Source organism: Schistocerca gregaria, chromosome 2 (assembly GCF_023897955.1).
Source record: "Schistocerca gregaria isolate iqSchGreg1 chromosome 2, iqSchGreg1.2, whole genome shotgun sequence".
In the NCBI taxonomy this organism is placed as follows: domain Eukaryota; kingdom Metazoa; phylum Arthropoda; class Insecta; order Orthoptera; family Acrididae; genus Schistocerca; species Schistocerca gregaria.
The window spans coordinates 825,327,387-825,351,421 of record NC_064921.1 but is presented as its reverse complement, the minus strand read 5'-3'; the positions used below and the strand labels follow the sequence as shown (position 1 = coordinate 825,351,421).

At 37.9% G+C, this 24,035-nt stretch overlaps 1 protein-coding gene across 1 annotated transcript in view; it reads right to left on the bottom strand.

Annotated features, from left to right (window-relative positions):
• LOC126335170 (ubiquitin carboxyl-terminal hydrolase 7) overlaps positions 1 to 24,035 on the bottom strand; it is a 211,638-nt gene that overhangs the window by 103,734 nt on the left and 83,869 nt on the right. The window contains exon 10 of the mRNA XM_049998152.1: positions 12,672 to 12,864. Within this exon, the coding sequence (XP_049854109.1) occupies positions 12,672 to 12,864 (193 nt within the window). The remainder of the gene's footprint in view (positions 1 to 12,671; positions 12,865 to 24,035) is intronic.

Genomic DNA, 24,035 nt, shown 5'->3' with positions numbered 1-24,035 from the left:
AGCGATCTCCTACACTGGCCGTACACCTCTGGTAATCGTCAAGGGGACACTGAATAGTGCACGGTACATCCAAACAGTCATCAAACCCATCGTTCTACCATTCCTAGACCAGCAAGGGAACGTGCTGTTCCAACAGGACAATGCACGTCCGCATGGATCCCGTGCCACCCAACGTGCTCTAGAAGGTGTAAGTCAACTACCCTGGCCAGCAAGATCTCCGGATCTGGCCCCCATTGAGCATGTTTGGGACTGGATGAAGCGTCGTCTCACGCGGTCTGCACGTCCAGCACGAACACTGGTCCAACTGAGGCGCCAGGTGGAAATGGCATGGCAAGCCGTTCCAGAAGACTACAGTACATCCAGCATCTCTACGATCGTCTCCATGGGAGAATAGCAGCATGCATTGCTTCGAAAGGTGGATATACGCTGTACTAGTGCCGACATTGTGCATGCTCTGTTGCCTGTGTCTATGTGCCTGTGGTTCTGTCAGTGTGATCATGTGATGTATCTGACCCCAGGAATGTGTCAATAAAGTTTCCCCTTCCTGGGACAATGAATTCACAGTGTTCTTATTTCAATTTCCAGGAGTATAGATGAAGAGGCTATATTTTGTGATTTATACCTAATTAAATTCTTATATTGAATAAAATGATTTCCTAAGCAAACTGATTTCAGTTAATATCTGAAGTTAATTTTATTATCTATTAGAATCTTCGCATCACGGTGTTAAGTGGTCTAAGTCTTTTATGGTTTATTACTTCACTCCTCACTGAACTTAAGTGATAGGTAGTGTAAGCCATTTCTCTACCTAGCATTGAATTTATGATTGACAATTTTTTTTTTAACTGGTGCTGATTGTTCACAAAAAACTTCAAAAGCAGTACTGAACTATGGGACTGTTCTAAACCAAGCACTGCATATCAGCCTCACTGCATACTTCTGTGCGAAACACACTTTCCTACCAAATGAAGAATCGCCTCTGAATATGTCAGCGTAAGAAATTAGCAAATGAAAATAGAGAATTTAAATCAACTTTCTGACATCTTCATGTGCAAAATCTACTAGTATCTATAATGCAAAACTTGCATATCTTTGATGTTTATAGTCCATAATGAGTAACTTCCAGTTCAGGTTCTTATCAATGTGAACAGCCACGAATTTTGACTGTGTTTTATCCAACTTCAACGGTAGTTCAATTGCATAGAAACAATTATTAATTTGAAGAACATGTTATTTCCATTTCGAAATATTGAACTTTCTCCATTAGCCTTGTATAAATTAAGACATGAAAAGCTACCATATGAATTAAAGAAAAAGTTTTTAATAATTTAATGCGAAACTTGCAGTTTATTATCTAATGATGCAAAATTATGCGTTTCCTCCATTCCCTTGAAAAAGGATCACAAATATCAGGAAGTAGTTAACTAATATTGCAAACTGATAGATATTTAATATTGAATGTGGATCATGACCTTTCCAGAAATCTGAGGTTCACATGTAATCTTAAAATGACCATTTAGTCACAGTGGAGGGGGGGGGGGGGGGGAGGGGGGGGGTGAATTCATATAGCCACAAATTTTTGTTCAGTGGTAGGTGGAGGAATTAATGTTGATTCTTAAATGAAGTGGCTCAACAACAAATATTAAATGTGTGCATCACATCTAAGTTCAGTGAACTATATTAAGGGATAAACTGTGTTCTCAAAGTGTAGCAGGTTTGGGGGGTAAAACTGAAGGTTCTGCATGAAGTCTCCCACTCCCGTTATGCCACTGTGTCACATGAAGCTACTACAGGAGCTTTCACAAATATATGGATATTTGTTCTTAAGCCGCTGCATTTAACAGAACCATTAATTTTACATCACCTAAACCAATATTTTTCACAAACTTTGATTTTTCATCGCCTGAACCACAGAAACTATCAGCCATAGACAAAAAATTAACATCGCCTTTTTTAGAAGAAAATTTAATGTAGTTCAATTTTGTACTATGAAACAGCCTGTGGTTTTGAGTACTTCAAGGAAAATTATCAGGAGAAAGGAAACTCGCGTTCTACGGATCGGAGCATAGACTGTCAGATCCCTCCATAGGGCAGGTAGGTTAGAAATTTAAAAAGGGAAATAGATAGGTTAAAGTTGGATATAGTGGGAATTACTGAAGTTCGGTGGCAGGAGGAACATGACTTCTGGTCAGGTGAATACAGGGTTATCAATATAAAATCAAATAGGGGTAATGCAGGAGTAGGCTTAATAATGAATAAAAAAAATAGGAATGTGGTTAAGCTACTACAAACAGCATAGTACACGCCTTATAGTGGCCAAGATAGATACGAAGCCCATGCCTATCACAGTAGTGCAAGTTTATATGCCAACTAGATCCGCAGATGACGAAGAAATTGAAGAAATGTATGGTGAGATAAAAGAAATTATTCTGATAGTGAAGAGAGATGAAAATTTAATAGTCATGTGTGACCGGAATTCGATAGTAGGAAAAGGAAGAGAAGGAAACATAGTAGATGAACATGGAATGGGGGTTAGAATTTTGAACAGAGCATAACTTAATCATAGCTAACACATGGTTTAAGAATCATGAAAGAAGGTTGTGTACATGGAAGAGGCTTGGAGACACTGGAAGGTTTCAGATAGATTATACAATGGTAAGACAGAGATTTAGGAACCATGTTTTAAATTGTAAGACATTTCCAGGGGCAGATGTGGCCTCTGACCACAGTCTATTGGTTATGAAGTGTAGTTAAAACTGAATAAACTGCAAAAAGGTACGAATTTAAGAAGATGGGACCTGGATAAACTGACAGAACCAGAGGTTGTTGAGCGTTTCAGGCAGAGCGTCTCTGATGGACATCTCTGCCCTTACTCTTTGCCTAAATATGTCTGCTTGTGTGTGTGTGTGTGTGTGTGTGTGTGTGTGTGTGTGTGTGTGTGTGTGTGTGTGTGTACACCTGTCCTTTTTTCCCCCCCTAAGGGAAGTCTTTCCGCTCCCGGGATTGGAATGACTCCTTATCCTCTCCCTTAAAACCCACATCCTTTCGTCTTTCCCTCTCCTTCCTGAAGAAGCAACCATCGGTTGCGAAGGCTAGTAATTCTGTGTGTGTGTGTGTGTGTGTTTGTGCGTGTGTGTTTTGTTCTTGTGCCTGTCTGCCGGAGTTTTCCCGCTTGGTGGGTCTTGGAATCTTTGTTTTTAATGTGTTTTTCCCATGTGGAGGTTTCTTTCTATTTTATTTAAATCACATATTAAAATACACGAAGCTGCTGTGAAACTTATTTTAATTGTACAACTGATTTTGGTCGATCATTTTCCAGCACCTGTTGTACAATGTTTGGATACCGGACAATTTTCATGCAAAAATGATGTTTTGAAAATTATTGTAAAATACAAGCAATACTTACAAAATTTTGTTAATAACAGGCGTTACATATATTTGCAGCACTGTTTTTCTGAGGGAACGCTGGGGGATGTGTACCCCTAAAATTTTTTTTGTCAACAAAGTAATTTTTTTACAATGTTGAGAACTTGAAAGAGTGCCAAAGATTTATTTCACAGACCTAAATTTTTTTTATTTCATTTTTTTGTGTTGATAATTACAATACGAATGATACCAGAGCAGTTTTTGGTGGGAAAATTGATGTCATTGACTGTTTCAAGGAATTCGAAGCTGCGGCAACTGTTCTCGACAATTGAATTGCTGACAGCCAGTTTGACAAGCATGTAGTGCCTTCGCCCGCTAATAGTGGGCGATGGTAGTGCTAAACAGATATGCGTATGCTCAAATTGCATTCTTCGTTTGAGGTGATGTAAACTGAAGTGTTCGATACCACTTTCTCTTGTATGGTTGTGTACTTCTCTGTATCGCCCCAATCATTTGAGCTTTAAAGTCAACTGATGAGTCCGATACCATTTTTTTTGTAGTTCGACATGTTGATGACGTCATGGCTAAATGCACACGGGTGGTATCCCATGCTTCAGTTATAACTAATTTTCACTGCATTATATCCCATGTTGGAATACCCTAAAACTTTTATCTTAAAAAAAAAAAAAAGGGCACTGTTGGGTTGGGTCGTTTGGGGAAGGAGACCAGACAGCGAGGCATCGGTCTCATCGGATTGGGGAAGGATAGGGAAGGAAGTCGGCCTCGCCCTTTCAAAGGAACCATCCCGGCATTTGCCTGGAGCGATTTAGGGAAATCACGGAAAACCTAAATCAGGATGGTCGGACGCGGGATTGAACCGTCGTCCTCCCGAATGCGAGTCCATTGTCTAACCACTGCGCCACCTCGCTCGGTGCACTGTGTGTGTGTGTGTGTGTGTGTGTGTGTGTGTGTGTGTGTGTGTGTGTGTGTGTGTGTGTGTGTCCTGTAACAAATTTCAAAACCATTATATTTATAAATAATGTTTCAAAATTTGTTTAATGATCTATGTAACACCTGCTATTAACAAAAATTTTTAAGTTTTGCTTGTATTTTACTACATTTTTCAAACATCACTTTCCATGAAAATTGTCCTTATCCATAATGCTGAACAACACGTACTGGAAAATTGCCTATGACCAAAATTGGTCACACAATTAAAAATATATTATACAGCAGCATCACATGTTACATGTCATTTTTAACATGCGTGAAGCATTCAATGGTTTTATAAGTAAAATTCTAGCAATAATCTGGCAGAAAATTCCAAGAAGTTTTGGTCTCATAATAAATCAGCAATCAGATCAAAGCAATGTGTCCAGGCACTCAAAGATCATAATGGCTTCAAAACAAAGGATTATAGAGGACTGAATTATAATATTCCTTTTTCCAACATTGTTTCATCGAGGAATATCACACTGAGATTCCTACTTTCAATCATTGCACATATGCCAAAATGATAAGATATTGTAAAAGTACCCATACAGGTACAAATCAACTAAGATCGCTTAACAGAGAAAAGGCAACAAGCCTCGAAGATACATACACAATGCTATGAAGAGTAAGTGACAGAAATTGCACCTCTTCAAACAGCCACCTAGGAATGTGGAAAGTAAAGTTCCAAATGATTGAAAAAATACTGAGTCAGTAAAGGCCATCAAAAAAAAAGCACACAAAACTATAGGCCTATAATACTGAAATCAGCCTTTTGTAGAATTTGGAAAACCTTTAATCCTTTCACATTATTATGATCTTTTTAGATACCAAAACTATCCTCTGTAGGAAATCACCCTGGATTCTACAAAGGTCGTATGAAACCCAGGTTGCACAATTTATTTATGAAACCCAGAAGGCACTAGATACCAATGTATGGGTTAATGCAGTGTTCCTCCACTTCTGGATGGTGTTTGATATTGTCCACACTGTCAGTTAACACAAAATACATTGACACAAAATATGACATTTATACAAAGTATGTTAATTAGACTGAAGAATTCCTTGCAAAATCTTCAGACATAAAATTAACTTTGGATGTACCACAAAAAAAGGTGTTACAAGACCATTACCACTCACAATCGACATAAATGACTGATGTATGATCCCTGGCAGCTGGTAGCACTGTTGTCAGCTCTCAACTGCACAGCACGAATGGCTACAGGCAAAACAGTCACAGATACACTACATGATCAAAAGTATCCGGACACTGACTGAAAATGACTGACAAGTTTGTGCTGCCCTCCATCAGTAATGCTGGAATTCAATACAGTGTTGGTCCACCCTTAGCACCGATGACAGCTTCCCCTCTTGCAAGCATATGTTCAATCAGACGCTGGAAGGTTTCTTGGAGAATAGCAGCCCATGGAGTGATGCACTGAGGAGAGGTATCGATGTCAGTTGGTGAAGCCTGGCACGAAGTTGGTGCTCCAAAACATCTCAAAGGTGTTCTATAGGATTCAGGTGAGGCCTTTGCACAGGCCAGTCCATTGCAGGGATGTTATTGTTGGGTAACCACTCCGCCACAGGCCATGCATTATGAACAAGTGCTCGAACATGTTGAAAGATCGAATCACCATCCCCAAACTGCTCTTCAACAGTAGGAAGCAAAAAGGTGCTTAAATGTAGGCCTGTGCTGTGATAGTGACACGCAGAACAAAATGGGCTGCAAGCCCCATCCATGAAAAACACGACCACACCATAACACCTCTACATCCAAGTTTTACTGTTGGTACTGCACATACTGGCAGATGACGCTCACCGGGCATTCACCATACCCACACCTTGCCATTAGACTGCCACATTGTGCATCATGATTCATCACTCCACACAATGGTTTTCCACTGTTCAGTCCAATGTTTACACTCCTTACAAAAAGTGAGGTGTTGTTTGACATTAAACGGCGTGATGTGTGGCTTATGAGCAGCCACTCGACCATGAAATCCAAGTTTTCTCACATCCTGCCTAACTGTCATAGTACCTGCAGTGGATCCTGGTGCAATTTGGAATTCCTGGGTGATGGTCTGGATAGATGTCTACCTATTACGACCCTCTTCAACTGTTGGCGGTCCCTGTCAGTCAACAGAAGAGGTCGGCCAGTATGCTTTTGTGCTGTATGTGCCCCTTCACGTTTCCACTATCACATTGGAAACAGTGGACCTAGGGATGTTTAGGAGTGTGGAAATCTTGCGTACAGATTTATGACAAGTGACAACTCATTGAAGCCCTTGAGTTCCGTGGAGCACCTCATTCTACTCTCTCACGATGTCCAATGACTACTGATGTCGCTGATATGGAGTACCTGGCAGTAGGTGGCAGCACAATGCACTTAATATGAAAAACTTATGGTTTTGGGGGTGTCTGGATACTTTTAATCACATAGTATGTAACTGCAACAGCACTGAAGTATTGCCACACAGACACTTTAAAAATCACATTACGCAGTTGGTGTGCAAAGCAGCCACAGCCAGCATACTGTATATTCTAATGACCCTCGACTGCAGCAGGTAACATTGGACGCTGCATGAGGCTGTTAGCAGATAATGCTGCTGTATGTAGAAAAGTACACTGGAACATTGTAAGAAAATGCACGATGACCTGCTGTGGATCGATATTTTGTGTAGGGGCCAGCAGGTGATCCCAACTTCAAGAAATCTGATGAACTGTGCATGAATAAGCAGAAAGGTTGATTATTGTATGACTACACAACTGAAAAACAATCACTGAACTCAGTTACATATTTTAAATACATGAGAGTATGGATACTGAGCAGTTTAACGTGAAACAACCACATAAAAATAACAGTACAAAAGGCAGATCCAGACAGACTCGTTGGAAGAACCCTCAGGAAGTGCACTCTACCCACAAAGGAGGTAGTTTACAGAACACTCATCTGACTGACACTATTGTAAATCAGGCTGGGACCCTTATCAGACAAGATTAATGAAACAGAGAAGACCCAAAGAGGACCAGTGTGTCTTGTCACCAGTTCAGTACCCACTAAAGCTTCATGGCAGACATTACAAAACAGATGTTATGTGTCAACAATGAGGTTGATCATCAAAATTCCAAAAATGTATATTTCTGGATGAGTCAATCAATCAATAATTTGTTCCTTCTATGTCTGCAGATGATGAAGAAATTGAGGAAATGTACGATGAAAAAAAAGAAATTGTTCAGATAGTGAAGGGAGACGAAAATTTAATAGTAATGGGTGACTGGAATTCGAGTGTAGGAAAAGGGAGAGAAGGAAACATAGTAGGTGAATATGGATTGGGGCTAAGAAATGAAAGAGGAAGCCGCCTAGTAGAATTTTGCACAGAGCACAACTTAATCTTAGCTAACACTTGGTTTAAGAATCATGAAAGAAGGTTGTATACGTGGAAGAACCCTGGAGATACTAAAAGGTATCAAATAGATTATATAATGGTAAGACAGAGATTTAGGAACCAGGTTTTAAGTTGTAAGACATTTCCAGGGGCAGATGTGGACTCGGACCACAATCTATTGCTTATGACCTGTAGATTAAAACTGAAGAAACTGCAAAAATGTGGGAAATTAAGGAGATGGGACCTGGATAAACTGAAAGAACCAGAGGTTGTACAGAGTTTCAGGGAGAGCATAAGGGGACAATTGACAGGAATAGGGGAAAGAAATACAGTAGAAGAAGAATGGGTAGCTCTGAGGGATGAAGTAGTGAAGGCAGCAGAGGATAAAGTAGGTAAAAAGACAAGGGCTGCTAGAAATCCTTGGGTTACAGAAGAAATATTGAATTTAATTGATGAAAGGAGAAAATATAAAAATGCAGTAAATGAAGCAGGCAAAAAGGAATACAGACGTCTCAAAAATGAGATCGACAGGAAGTGCAAAATGGCTAAACAGGGATGGCTAGAGGACAAATGTAAGGATGTAGCAGCTTATCTCACTAGGGGTAAGATAGATACTGCCTACAGGAAAACTAAAGAGACCTTTGGAGAGAAGAGAACCACGTGTATGAATATCAAAAGCTCAGATGGCAACCCAGTTCTAAGCAAAGAAGGGAAGGCAGAAAGGTGGAAGGAGTATATAGAAGGTTTATACAAGGGTGATGTACTTGAGGACAATATTATGGAAATGGAAGAGGATGTAGATGAAGACGAAATGGGAGATACGATACTGCGTGATGAGTTTGACAGAGCACTGAAAGACCTGAGTCGAAACAAGGCCCCCGGAGTAGACAACATTCCATTAGAACTACTGACAGCCTTGGGAGAACCAGTCCTGACAAAACTCTACCATCTGGTGAGCAAGATGTATGAGACAGGTGAAATACCCTCAGACTTCAAGAAGAATATAATAATTCCAATCCTAAAGAAAGCAGGTGCTGACAGATGTGAAAATTACCGAACTATCAGTTTAATAAGTCACAGCTGCAAAATACTAACGCGAATTCTTTACAGACGAATGGAAAAACTGGTAGATGAGGACCTCGGGGAGGATCAGTTTGGATTCCGTCGAAATGTTGGAACACGTGAGGCAATACTGACCTTACGACTTATCTTAGAAGAAAGATTAAGAAAAGGCAAACCTACGTTTCTAGCATTTGTAGACTTAGAGAAAGCTTTTAACAATGTTGACTGGAATACTCTTTTTCAAATTCTAAAGGTAGCAGGGGTAAAATACAGGGAGCGAAAGGCTATTTACAATTTGTACAGAAACCAGATGGCAGTCATAAAAGTCGAAGGGCAGGAAAGGGAAGCAGTGGTTGGGAAAGGAGTGAGGCAGGGTTGTAGCCTCTCCCCGATGTTATTCAATCTGTATATTGAGCAAGCAGTAAAGGAAACAAAAGAAAAATTTGGAGTAGGTATTAAAATTCATGGAGACGAAGTAAAAACTTTGAGGTTCGCCGATGACATTGTAATTCTGTCAGAGACGGCAAAGGACTTGGAAGAGCAGTTGAACGGAATGGACAGTGTCTTGAGAGGAGGATATAAGATGAACAACAACAAAAGCAAAACAAGGATAATGGAATGTAGTCAAATTAAATCGGGTGATGCTGAGGGAATTAGATTAGGAAATGAGACACTTCAAGCAGTAAAGGAGTTTTGCTATTTAGGAAGTAAAATAACTGATGATGGTCGAAGTAGAGAGGATATAAAATGTAGACTGGCAATGGCAAGGAAAGAGTTTCTGAAGAAGAGAAATTTGTTAACATCGAATATTGATTTATGTATCAGGAAGTCGTTTCTGAAAGTATTTGTTTGGAGTGTAGTCATGTATGGAAGTGAAACATGGACGATAACTAGTTTGGACAAGAAGAGAATAGAAGCTTTTGAAATGTGGTGCTACAGAAGAATGCTGAAGATTAGATGGGTTGATCACGTAACTAATGAGGAGGTATTGAATAGGATTGGGGAGAAGAGAAGTTTGTGGCACAACTTGACTAGAAGAAGGGATCGGTTGGTAGGACATGTTTTGAGGCATCAAGGGATCACAAATTTAGCGTTGGAGGGCAGCGTGGAGGGTAAAAATCGTAGAGGGAGACCGAGAGATGAGTACACTAAGCAGATTCAGAAGGATGTAGGTTGCAGTAGGTACTGGGAGATGAAGCAGCTTGCACAGGATAGAGTAGCATGGAGAGCTGCATCAAACCCGTCTCAGGACTGAAGACAACAACAACAACATGTCTATTTTGTGGAAAGACCAGAACGGCAAGATTAGAGACAGTCCATCTCGCATGTTGTTCTTGTGCACCATTTGCCAATGGAACAAGGAAAGGTGACAGTCGTACATGACGTACCCATTGCAACACACCATGAGATGACTTCCAGAAGAAAATTAAGCTATCAGAAAACAACACAGTAATCAACCATGAACTGAAATGAACTTTTCCTGTTGGTAATTACAGTAACTGCATGACCAGCAAAAACTATTTCTGTTTCTTGGATGTAACATGGCAGATCATTTGTATACAACAAAAATATGGGTGGACACAAAATCTATCACAGTGGTACAAATTTAGTGACTAGTAGTCATTCTAAAGACACTGTTTCATTGTGTACATTAACTGAGTTTCTCCATGTGATCCTCTGCATTCTTTTAGTTAGATAGGAGGAACACCAGTTATCAGCAAGACCATCGATATCACATTATTTGAGTTTATCTAGGAAAACTACACAATCAAATGTATTTAACAATTCACATAATACCCCAGTTGGCGGCAATTTTCATTAAAATTCTACATAATATGATTCATGAATTGAATAATTGCGCAATCTGTAGGAAGGACCACCTGAATTCCAAATTGAGACTGATTAAGTACCTTATTTTCTGAAAAGTTGTCATATTTTTGCTTACATACTCTTTACCACTACCCTTGTAGGAACTGATAAGTAGTGAGACTGGTTGGTCATTATTCAGTCCTATGTTACTACCTTTCTTGTGAAGCAGTCTGACTATATCATATTTCAGCCTGTGTGGTAATACACCTTGTGATGATAACTTTTATAAAAAAAATTATTAAAGTATCTCACACCTTAAATGATTTCCTGGTTTCTCATAACTATTGCTCTAAGACATTCAATTTTACTCTACGAATTCTTCATTTCGAATGTTACACAGACTTTTCTTCACAATTTCCTTAACACAGCACAATATTTTCTTTAACATGAAAGCAATCCTACTTCTATGTTTGTCCTAACAATTTCCATTTCATGTAATTTTCTCTTCTTCGTATGTAATATTCAGTTTCCTCTAGCTGTTAATAGCTATTCTTATTTCTTATTAAGGCTGGGCATCATTCTTTTCTTGAGAAAGCAGCTATTAAAGAGTCACAGCAATCCTCTTACAAATATATTAAATTCACAATTTACACATGTGGCATTGTACATTCATTTAACTCTTCTTCCCATAAGGCTGCCCTGAAACTCTTTGTTGCCCGTTAATTAAGCATTCTATTTTCCATAGTAATCAGGCAATTTAGTTTGCATCATGACCACAAAGGCCATTCACTACTTTGTAAACATGTACATAATATAAAGTGTTTGTCTACAAACTAAAATGTCCATTCATGTTCTGCTTTCTCCAATTCAGACTACCAGTTTTCCATTCTTCTGTACTCTATCCCAACCCCAAGCTGGTAGAATTTATACAGGAATGTGGCCGAGTATGTCTTGATAAGAGTCAATATTTTGACAGGTGCACACCCTGTCATTTTCAAGGCACAAATGGCAGAAACCAGGTTGAAACTCATTAATAAAGTTTGCAGTAATTGTAAAATCTGCCAAAGATCCTAAAGTATTTCAATTTTAGTTCATTGTTAAAGAATGAGATATCTGTATGCTTTTCAGTAGAAGAATAATGCATTGCTACATGCTTACTGTAAATACTGATGCTTGCATTGTGTTTGTTAGTTACCATGATCTTGTTGGGCATAATCAGGTCTGGGATTCCAATGCACATTTCCAAGGGTGTGACTAAGGATTTTTAATACGATAATTCAAACTCATATTATATCAATACACTAAAAAGAAGTCCAAAGCCAATTTCTGACATACCACTAAATAATCTAGGCAAATATTTTCCTGATTTTATATCAAATTTAGTTCCAAATTACAGCTATTTTAAATGTCCATTTTTATCACCAGAAATAATGTTCTTGCCTTAGTATCACTATTATATTATTCCTGGAATTTTACAGTACTCTGATACATTTGGTTACACATCCAATTATTGTGACTTCAAACTTGCAGATTGAAGATTAGGATAAAATAACAGAAAATTAGATCATCATCAACAATTTAAAAACAATGTACTATTATTAAAAATAAAAAACACAGCAGTTGACAAATATTTCAAGATCTCTACCATGATGATAGTCAAGTCGTCTGGCCTCCTGCGACCACAGCAGACCCTCACGCCTAATGCTGTCTGCCGGGCCTGGTGGTGAAACATCTGTCATTAAGTATGTGGCAGTCTGTGTGTTAAGCAACAGCCAGACCTGTCATTTTTTAAACTACTCCCTAGTCACTGCCTTATATATCGCTTTGCATATAAACCTAAAAAAGCTTTCCAAATCTTCCAACCTGCTCAACCACAATTACAACATAGTTGTGATCAAAAGATTTTCATTCATAGTGTACAAGACTGAAGACACAAAATACAATTTTTCCTTCCAAATACTGCATATGATGTGTAAAATCCTATTGGCAAACTGTGGTTTCTACTTTTAGAACTACTGTGATTTCTACCCTCAAGTGAAATTAAAAAGCTAGTACCTGTCATTAAATTTAACTGAACAATCAGTTATGGGATCATACTGGAACCTCATAAGATGTAAATGCAGAACTGGAGGGAATGCTGAGAATATCACTCCTTTCTCAGCATCCTGTAAACCATGCTCACCAGCATCATACTTGTTGTCACCATCCAATACTTCTGTTGTTATGTAGTCACGAAATGATTCATCAACTGAAATATTGATACAAAAAACATTAATTTTTGAGTATATAATGTACTGTGTTGTAGATTTTAAATTTCCTATTATCACAAAGGTTTTAAGACTTTGTTACGATCATCAGTAACACTACCATTTTAACAAGTACTTTACTAAATATGTAGTGCAATTTGATAGATCTACTCACCAAGTGGCAACAGAAGAACACACATATAAATGTGTTTATATTAACAAACTTCCAGAGTTAGTGGGTCCCTCCTCCCAGCAGATGGGTTGAAGAGGAAGGAAGAGGGGTGAGGTCAATTTTCCCTGACTAGGTTTCTGGACAATCTTCCCCAGCTTTAATCCTTGTCCTTCGCCTTCTTCCATTCTCTTTCAACCCTTCTGCCAGAGAAGGAGCCACTGGCTCTGGAAACTTGCAAACTTAAGTACCTTTATATGTGTACTCTTATGCCGCCAGTTGGCGAGTAGATTTTTTAACTATCCAATTACATTTATATTTTCAAAATTTGATTGTTTTTGTCTAACACACATTTCTTTCCAAACATCTTCCTATTAATATAGCAAAGATATTTTAGAAAAGTTAAGCAAAAGTGATTAAAGCCAAGCATGGATATGCAGGTGTTTGATGTGTCACAGACATAAATAGCAACAATGAGATTTAGTTAGATTCCAAGCAAGTTACACATCTGTGCTACATTTGTCTGTGTGCCATAAGTCAAATACCAATCACCTTCAGGTGTGTTGTTCATTTTCCTCTTTTCTAGTTACTTTCTTTAACTCAGAATTTGTTACTGTGAGCCTTAAATCTCTTTATTATGGAAGATGAAAACTACCAACTTTTATTATCAGTTACTGTGCACTAAACACTTCTGCAAATTAAGCTACTGACAGGAGCTTTACTACTATAGCTGCCCACTTTGTCTCGCGTCACAGAATGTAACCCTGTAACTGAAGTGAGTGTGCTTCAGCAACACACTTGATGCTAAAACAATACAAAAGAAAATTTATATTAAAACTTAAAAAATATATGCAATATTTAAACATGCTTATTAGTAACCTATAACTAACAAGGAGGTATTGAATAGAATTGGAGAGAAGAGAAATTTGTAGCACAACTTCACTAGAAGAAGGGATATGTTGGTAGAGCATTTTCTTAGGCATCAAGGGATCACCAATTTAGTATTGGAGGGCAGCGAGGAGGGTAAAAATCGTAGAGGGAGACCAAGAGATGAATACACAAAACAGATTCAGAAGGATGTAGGGTGCAGTAGGCACTGGGAGATGAAGAAGCTTGCAAAGGATAGAGTAGCATGGAGAGCTGCATCCAACCAGTCTCTGGACTGAAGGCCACAACAACTAACTGAAATACATATCGTTCATACCTAAAGGCGGCATACACTAAACACAGGTTAACGCGTTGTCAAACTAGCTATAAAATGTAAAACACCGGTCTTATATAGGTGTAAAAAATTATTAGATTTTGTTCACCGTCTTTGCGTTACATGCATGCGTCCTCTATAAGATAGTCATAATTTTTCAAAAGTCAGAAAATATACAAATTTACTATTAATATTTACGTCAAATGTATATAAAATTTAAGATTACAGAACAGATAGTTAAATCAGTAAAATAACATTTCAGAACAAGGAGAAAACATTGCTGTTTTTGTTGTTGTGGTCTTCAGTCCTGAGACTGGTTTGATGCAGCTCTCCATGCCACTATCCTGTGCAAGCTTCTTCATCTCTTAGTACCTACTGCAACCTACATCCTTTTGAATCTGCTTAGTGTATTCATCTCTTTGTCTCCCTCTACGATTTTTACCCTCCACGATGCCCTCCAATACTAAATTGGTCATCCCTTGATGCCTCAGAACATGTCCTACCAACCGCTCCCTTCTTCTAGTCAAGTTGTGCCACAAACTTCTCTTCTCCCCAAACCTATTCAACTTCTCCTCATTAGTTATGTGATCAACCCATCTAATCTTCAGCATTCTTCTGTAGCACCACATTTCAAAAGCTTCTATTCTCTTCTTGTCCAAACTATTTATCATCCATGTTTCACTTCCATACATGGCTACACTCCATACAAATACTTTCAGAAATGACTTCCTGACCCTTAAATCTATACTCGATGTTAACAAATTTCTCTTCTTCAAAAACACTTTTCTTGCCATTCCCAGTCTACATTTTATATCCTCTTTACTTTGACCTTTACTACTTTGTCTCATTTCCTAATCTAATTCCCTCACCATCACCCGACTTAATTCGACTACATTCCATTATCCTCATTTTGCTTTTGTTGATGTTCATCTTATATCCTCCTTTTAAGACAATATACATTCCGTTCAACAGCTCTTCCAAGTCCTTTGCTGTCTCTGACAGAATTACGATGTCATCGGCGAACCTCAACATTTTGATTTCTTCTCCATGGATTTTAATACCTACTCCGAATTTTTCTTTTGTTTCCTTCATGCTTGCTCAATATACAGATTGAATAACATCGGGGAGAGGCTACAACCCTATCTCACGCCCTTCCCAACCACGGCTTCCCTTTCATGCCCCTCGATTCTTATAACTGCCATCTGGTATCTGTACAAATTGTAAATAGCCTTTCACTCCCTGTATTTTACCCCTGCTACCTTCAGAATTTGAAAGAGAGTATTCCAACCAAAATTGGCAAAAGCTTTCTCTAAGTCTACAAATGCTAGAAACGTAGGTTTGCCCTTCCTTAATCTAGCTTCTAAGATAAGTCGTAGGGTCAGTATTGCCTCACGTTTTCGAACATTTCTACAGAATCCAAACTGATCTTCCCCGAGGTCGGCTTCTACTAGTTTTTCCATTCGTCTGTAAAGAATTCGCGTTAGTATTTTGCAGCTGTGACTTATTAAACTGATAGTACAGTAATTTTCACATCTGTCAACACCTGCTTTCTTTGGGATTGGAATTATTATATTCTTCTTGAAGTCTGAGGGTATTTCGCCTGTTTCATACATCTTGCTCACCAGATGGTAGTTTTGTCAGGACTGGTTCTCCCAAGGCTGTCAGTAGTTCTAATGGAATGTTTCGACTCAGGTCTTTCAGTGCTCTGTCAAACTCTTCACACAGTATAACATCTCCCATCTCATCCTCATCCACATCCTCATCAATTTCCATAATATTGTCCTCAAGTACATCAGCCTTGTATAGACAATCTATATACTCCTTCCACCTTTCTGCTTTCCCCTCTTTACTTGGAACAGGGTTTCCATCGAAGCTCTTGATATTCATGCAAGTGGTTCTCTGATTTCCAAAGGTCACTTATTTTCCTGTAAGCACTATCTTACCCCTAGTGAGATAAGCTTCTACATCCTTACATTTGTCCTCTAGCCATCCCTGCTTAGCCATTTTGCACTTCCTGTTGATCCCATTTTTGAGACTTTGTATTCCTTTTTGCCTGCTTCATTTACTGCATTTTTACATTTTCTCCTTTCATCAATTAAATTCAATATTTCTTCTGTTACCCGAGGATTCCTACTAGCCCTCGTCTTTTTACGAACTTGATCCTCTGCTGCCTTCATTACTACATCCCTCAAAGCTACTCATTCATCTTCTACTGTATTTCTTTCCCCCATTCCTGTCAATTGCTCCCTTATGCTCTCCCTGAAACTCTGTACAACCTCTGGTTCTTTTAGATTATCCAGGTCCCATCTCCTTAGATTCCCACCTTTTTGCAGTTTCTTCAGTTTTAATCTACAGTTCATGACCAATAGACTGTGGTCAGAGGCCACATCTGCCTCTGGAAATGTCTTACAATTTAAAACATGGTTCCTAAATCTCTGTCTTACCATTGTATAATCTATCTGAAACCTTCCAGTGTCTCCAGGCCTCTTCCATGTACACAACCTTCTTTCATGATTCTTAAACCAAGTGTTAGCTATGATTAAGTTGAGCTCTGTGCTAAATTCTACCAGGCGGCTACACCCCTTTCATTCCTCTCCCCCAATCCATATTCACCTACTACATTTCCTTCTCTCCCTTTTCCTACAACCGAATTCCAGTCACCCATGACTATCAAATTTTTGTCTCCCTTCACTACCTGAATAATTTCTTTTATCTCATCATACATTTCTTCAATTTCTTCGTCATCTGCAGAGCTAGTTGGCATATAAACTTGTACTACTGCAGTGGGCATGGGCTTCGTGTCTATCTTGGCCACTATAATACGTTCACTATGCTGTTTGTAGTAGCTTACCCACACTCCTATTTTTCATTCATTATTAAACCTACTCCTGCATTACCCCTATTTGATTTTGTGTGTATAACCCTGTAGTCACGTGACCAGAAGTCTTGTTCCTCCTTCCAGCGAACTGCACTAATTCCCACTATATCTAACTTTAACCTATCCATTTCCCTTTTTAAATTTTCTAACCTACCTGCCCGATTGAGTGATCTGACATTCCACACTCCGATCCGTAGAACACCAGTTTTCTTTCTCCTGATAACGACATCCTCTTGAGTAGTCCCCACCCGGAGATCTGAATGGGGGACTATTTTACCTCCGGAATATTTTACCCAAGAGGATGCCATCATCATTTAATCATACAGAAAAGCTGCATGCCCTCGGGAAAAATTACGGCCGTAGTTTCCCCTTGCTTTCAGCCGTTCGCAGTACCAGCACAGCAAGGCCGTTTTGGTTATTGTTACATGGCCAGGTCAGTCAGTCATTCAGACTGTTGCCCTTGCAACTACTGAAAAGGCTACTGCCCTCTTCAGGAACCACACATTTGTCTGGCGTCTCAACAGATACCCTTCGTTGTGGTTTCACTATGGTACGGCTATCTGTATCGCTGAGGCACACAAACCTCCCCACCAATGGCAAGGTCCATGGTTCATGGTTCATGGGGGGGAAAACATTGCTATAGATGAAAATAGTAGTAGCACTTCGAGTCTATTTCTGACGCATGATGGTGCTGTATTTCCGGCTATATCCTCTTTATGCCATTGTCCATTGGTACGACAGGGACGACACGGGCAATAGCCAGAAATACAGTGCCATCAGGTGTCAGAAATACACTCTACAAGTGCTACTACTATTTTTATCTATAGCAACGTTTTCTCCTTGTTCTGAAATGTTATTTTACTGAATTAACAATGTTTTCTGTAATCTTAAATTTTAAACACATTTGACTTAAATATTAATAGTAAATTTGTATATTTTAGGCTTTCAAAAGTTATGACTATTTTATAGAGGACGCACACATCCAGCACAAAGACGGTGAACAAAATCTAACAAATTTTTATATCTATACAAGACCGGTGTTTCATATTTTATAGCTAGTTTCACAACGCATTAACCTGTGTTCAGTGTATGCCACCTTTCGGTATGAATTATATGTACTTCGCATAAATTCAGTTTGATTACTAATAAGCATGGTTAAATATAACACTTATTTTTTAGGTTTTAATATAAATTTTCTTTTGTATTGTTTTACCATCTGAAGATGGTCATTGTATGGTCAAAACTGGTCATGACTGCTTCATAAACATGTGACTGTGTCCATAAATAAACAAAAAAGCTTTTACACTTGATTAGTGATGTAAAATTCCTGGGCATTTATAAGTTGGGGCAAATGCCCAGGATAAATGTCTAGGCAAATGCCCGAAATTCATAAACGCCCTCACATTTATGCATTTTAATGATTCATTGATAAGGGGCACTTATAATAAAATAAAAAAATAAATAAAAATAAGCTCATATTTTGTACTGGAACAGGTGTTTTGCAAAACTGCTTCTTTACTGGTTGGGTAATCAAGCTGAAAAAGCTGCTTGAGAGCTGGAGTTACTAGGGGAAATAAATTTGACTGTAAACTTAAGTTTTTACATCTTTACTGAAGTCAGTTCTTGATGTAGTACACAACAGAAAAAAATGGAACAAAATAGGAAATTACATTCTGTCTCAATTATCATTACATCTGCCAATAAAGCATTTGTTTCACTGAAAACATTTTAATATTTATGAATACATTCAAGCGAAACATGCCCGCTGTTTAACGTATTCAGTAATAATTTTGCTGTCAATAATCATTCCTCAACAATATTCTGAGATTTGACATGGATTATAAAGTGTGTTACATTACAAAGCAATAATTTAAGTTTTTTTACTGGCCTATCACTACACAGCTGTTTGGAACCCTCAAACCCTCATTTGGTACAGAAAGTTGGACTTTATATATATATCTCAAAAACAAAGATTCCAAGACTTACCATGCGGGAATATATATATATCCCTCTTCTTTCCTTTCACTCTTAGTAATAAAGCAATGAATGACCTATGTAGACTTAAGCGTAAAGATTTACTAACTTTTAATATCTGGAGTTTTGTTTCATCCATTATTCTAATTGGTAATTATACATGCTAGCAGTGAAAACTTTAAAAGCACGTTGTTTGGGCAAATGCCCATTTATAAAAATCCTGGTCACTTGAGTATTTTGCCAGGCCTACACACTACACCTGATTTACACTTATCTTTCAGCAACACAAATTACAAAATAATTATCTACTTTACCATACAAAGGCAACATAAATTTCAGCCTTTTATATGTCAGTTTCCTCAACATTGAAGTTTTACGGTGCCCCCCCCCCCCCCTCCCCTTTCCCTCCCAAACGCATTTTAAGAGCTACATAGCATCCCTCTGTCTCATTGTCATCAGAAACACTATAATCACAATCTAGAAATTTGCAATATGATGCCGTGACTAACTGTTGTCTTTGCAAAGATTCTATTCCATAATTATATTATAGTACATAGTTTTTATGTTTATGGTAATCTTCCACTTCTTGTATATGAAGAATCCACTATTTAAAATTATGGTAAGCCTATAGTGTCCGAACGACAGTAATCACTAGTCACTTCAGAAAGTAGATTTCTCTCACAGTCTTAAGTTGCAGTAAATACAACTAGAACTATGGTGTATTTACTAATGCCCTAATCATGAGGATGTGAGCTCTGACCAAAAATACTGTAAAATTGTAGAACTTTATGGAATAACCCAGCCCAACCACCACAGCTTCCACCCCCCCCCCCCCTTCTGGGAACAAACTATTAATTCTGTAAGGTAGATAGTGTTGTATATTTTTGTATGTATCGAAACTGCTAAAATTACACCTCATGAATATAATTACTGGCCTGTAATTCTATCTCATAATTTTATATCAGATACTTACTTTGTCAACTGTCAACATGTTAAATTTTTTGGAGCGTCTAGAAACAAAGAATGTATATTTTGCTATTTCAAGATAAAATGCAGCAATACAAGAGAAATTTTAATATAACTTTTTGATGTACCTCTTAGAATAAAATAAGGATTGGGTCATTCAATGTCAAATCACGCAGGTCATGTCACCTGTCATCTCAGATTTTCATGAAACTTTCCATATTTGCTTGTACCTATAACATATGAACTTGTGCAAAATCTTTTTGCTCTCAGACTAAAACTTTTTTTTAATATCAAAGTTTAAATGTAGTGATATTCTGATAACTGGGCTCTGCAAGAATGTAAACACAAAATTGCACTTATCTACTCAAATGCCCATAACTCAGGTGTTTATGAAGCTTCTGATTTGGAAATTTTCTTCACAAGCACATACTTAACAGACATGTAATTAGTTAAGCAGTAAAGTTACAAAGAACAACAGAAAAAAATTTATGTGTGTGTCACTTTCCAGTTTCCGGAAAAAGTATAGACACTACAAAATGCTTATACCACATTTCTCCATCCAGGTGGGGACTTTTAATTGGCCTTAAATAATTCCCAGGCAAATAAATATGAAATCACAATATTTTGTGTTAAAATAGAGAGAGAGAGAGAGAGAGAGAGAGAGAGAGAGAGAGAGAGAGAGAGAGAGAGAGACTATGTAAGGCCATCCATACCTGACACTCACTGCTTCAAATTTTCACAAAACTTTTTCTACTTGTTACTTTTTGCACGGGAAAGTCAATGCAAATTTTCTCCATATACTTCATGTGGTTTTGAGGGCGAAAAAAACTGGAAATTTTTTACGAACATAAATGCTGCAGCAGGCAGAATCTCATTTTCAACACATCACTGTCATATTTCCCCAGATGTCACTGAAGGGATGTATCTTTATTGGGATAAAATGAGTAACTATTCTTGACTTACGGGAATACAGAAAATCCACTTAAGCTGTTGTGGTCTATACAGCTTATACAAGATTAATTTTTATCGAAACTCTGATTTAAAAAAACTAAATAAATAAAGGACCACCCTGAATTTTTATAGGTATTGGATGTTCATTATCATCTATCAAATAACTGTTCAGAAGATCATTCAAATCAGATTATGTAAACTGCCAACCTATAGTAAGGCTGCCTCATGAAAATACAGAGCCAAAAGTAATAAATTTAATTGAAACATTTTCATTAAATGGGCTAACTTTACTTATGGTGTCAAATTAGCATCTATAAACAACCATTGTTCTAGCCACACTAATGTTAATTTAAAATGTACATGTTCAGCAGTGAAGATCCCTAAAAGTATAAATGAAACTTCTTAAGAGTATCTTTGTTTTTAATCACCTGTGACAAATTATATTCTGTTAACTTCATATCTTCTTCCATCATTCTGCCAAATGATGATGATTTAGGTACACCAACAGCACATAAGATGTTTTCCAAAGCCACAAAACAAGAGTACCTTCTCAGGTCAAATGGTGGACACTGCTGGTCCTGATGGGGGGAGGAGGAGACGGTGAACCACTTTTTCTCCATTACAGATATTTCTGATGAAAGCAAAGTACCACTTATAAAAGAATTTTGTAGAGGACGAGTGTGTATCAATTGTGGGGCATTTTCAATGAATGAAAAAATCTAGGAAGGCTTTCCAGAAGGAGTTACTCTCTTAATCTCTAAAGAATCACAAGAAAGTAGTTTGTAATGCTGAAAATTCCTGGTACCAGGTATTATGCAGGTTGTCAAAAATCTCTTCTTGAGGTTCTTGTGTAAGAAATCTACGTCTACTTTTCTAAACAGTGAAAAAAAACATTTGTCGATATTAGATTTGCAGAAATCATAAACAACAGATGTTATTTGTGCATCATCCACTAGTCAAAGACTAGCTCTTCTCAATAAACATTTTATACTTCCTCCTAAACTATCACACACAGATTTAGTGCGGACAGTAAAAAAATAGGAGTGTTCAGCATCAATACAAAAATATTTTTTTGTGCTCACACAAAATTTTAAAGCTTTTTCTATTCTTATATTCAGCAGCACATTTATCAGTGAAATAAAGCACTTTCTTCACTTGTGGGTAGTGCTCTGCCAGCCACTTAACCATTTCTTTCTGGACTGTATTTACAAACCCTTCATCATGTTCCATACCATCACTTACAAAGCAGTGGTTCTTTATCACACAAGATGGCTTGTACAGCTGCTTCTTGTCCAGCGGTAACACAATTTCATTCTGAATTACAAAACTGTAGTTTTCAGCAAAGTCCACTAACAGATTTCCTTTTCCTGGAGTTAAATTTTCTTTAAATTTTTTTCAATGATTTTGACTCACACTTAGATATAAATGACTGTGATTTAAATGGCTGTAATTTTGTTACCAACAAGTCTACGTGTTCACCAACAGCTGCAGACTGCTTTATCAATTCTGCCCGATGAACTGTGTTCATCCACTAGCTGAACTCATGTTCCACATCCAAAAGCAGTTTTACGTTTTGGTGGATAAAACACACACACACACACACACACACACACACACACACACACACACACACACACACACACACACAAACTGAACGGGTGCCAGAAGCACCAGCTAAAATACACCACTTCTGTCTTACTGAACAAAATTTAGAAAGACCAATGTTCATGTTTGGATTCCTCAATTTAAAACAAGAGTTCAGTTATCCTAAGTTGCAAAGAATGAGTCTTTTTTGCACATACATATTCTTCTGAATGCTAACTTTGTCTTTTGCTCCCGATATCGTTCGAGTACATTCATCATTTTGGTAGAAATCAGTGACAATCTTTACCAGTTCAGCAGAAATAACTTGCTATCTTTTTTGTTTAGGAATTGATAAAATACTCATTTCCGTTTTCAGTTTCCTTGCTTGTCAAACCACACACTCACTAACATTAAATTCTGACATTATGTTTTCTTTTGAAGAAGAGGGTGGAGCTTAATTTAAATTTGAATTTTTTCAGGTACTATTACACTAGCCACTTTTCCTATCAGTAATATCATGGCATCAAATTTCTTTGGCTTTCTTAACAATTTGATCATCAAATTTTTCTTCTCTAAGGCCAGAATCTTCACCACTGAACTGCCCTATACACTCTTCTTTCCAAAACGTGCCTCACTTTTTCTAGCTTATTTTTGCTATATGAAGCCTTGCTGTGATTTAGAATGGAGTGAAGTTTTAAGGGAGAGCAACCTAAATCATGTAAAGTTTTACTTGCATCCTCAATACATTTTTGTACCGTGTCATGAAATGCCACCTCAGGTCACCTGCATCACTTTCGTTTCTATCATGATGTTAGTATTCTGTTCACAAATCTCACGACATTTTGTGCACAGTTTTTGGCTTGGTTTCACATAGATTCTTTTACCACTTAATGTTTTATACAAAGACAAGTAAACTGACAAAGATTTTTAAGTTTGTCTGTGTTTTTTGAAAGGATCACAAGTTCTTTGACGACTTTCAAAAACTGTTGAGTAATAGTATCTGTGATGTCCACATATAGTAGCACTTTTTTGATCTTGTGTAAAGCTTATATTGGATCGTAGCAATATCAAATCTCTTATCTTCACTCAGCTCTTCTATTTTTTGTAGAATTTTTACTAAGGCCTAGGTTGTCAAAGAGCTCATGAACCATGGACCTTGCCTCAGCGATACAGATACCCGTACCGTAGGCACAACTACAATGGAGGGGTATCTGTTGTGAGGTCAGACAAACCTGATTCCTGAAGAGCAGCAGCAGCCTTTTCAGTAGTTGCAGGGGCAACAATCTGAATGATTGACTGATCTGGCCTTGTAACATTAACCAAAATGGTCCTGCTGTGCTGGTACTGCAAACTGCTGAAAGCAAGGGGAAACTACACCCGTGATTTTTCCCTAGGGCATGCAGCTTTACTGTATGGTTAAATGATGATGGCGTCCTCTTGGGTAAAATAT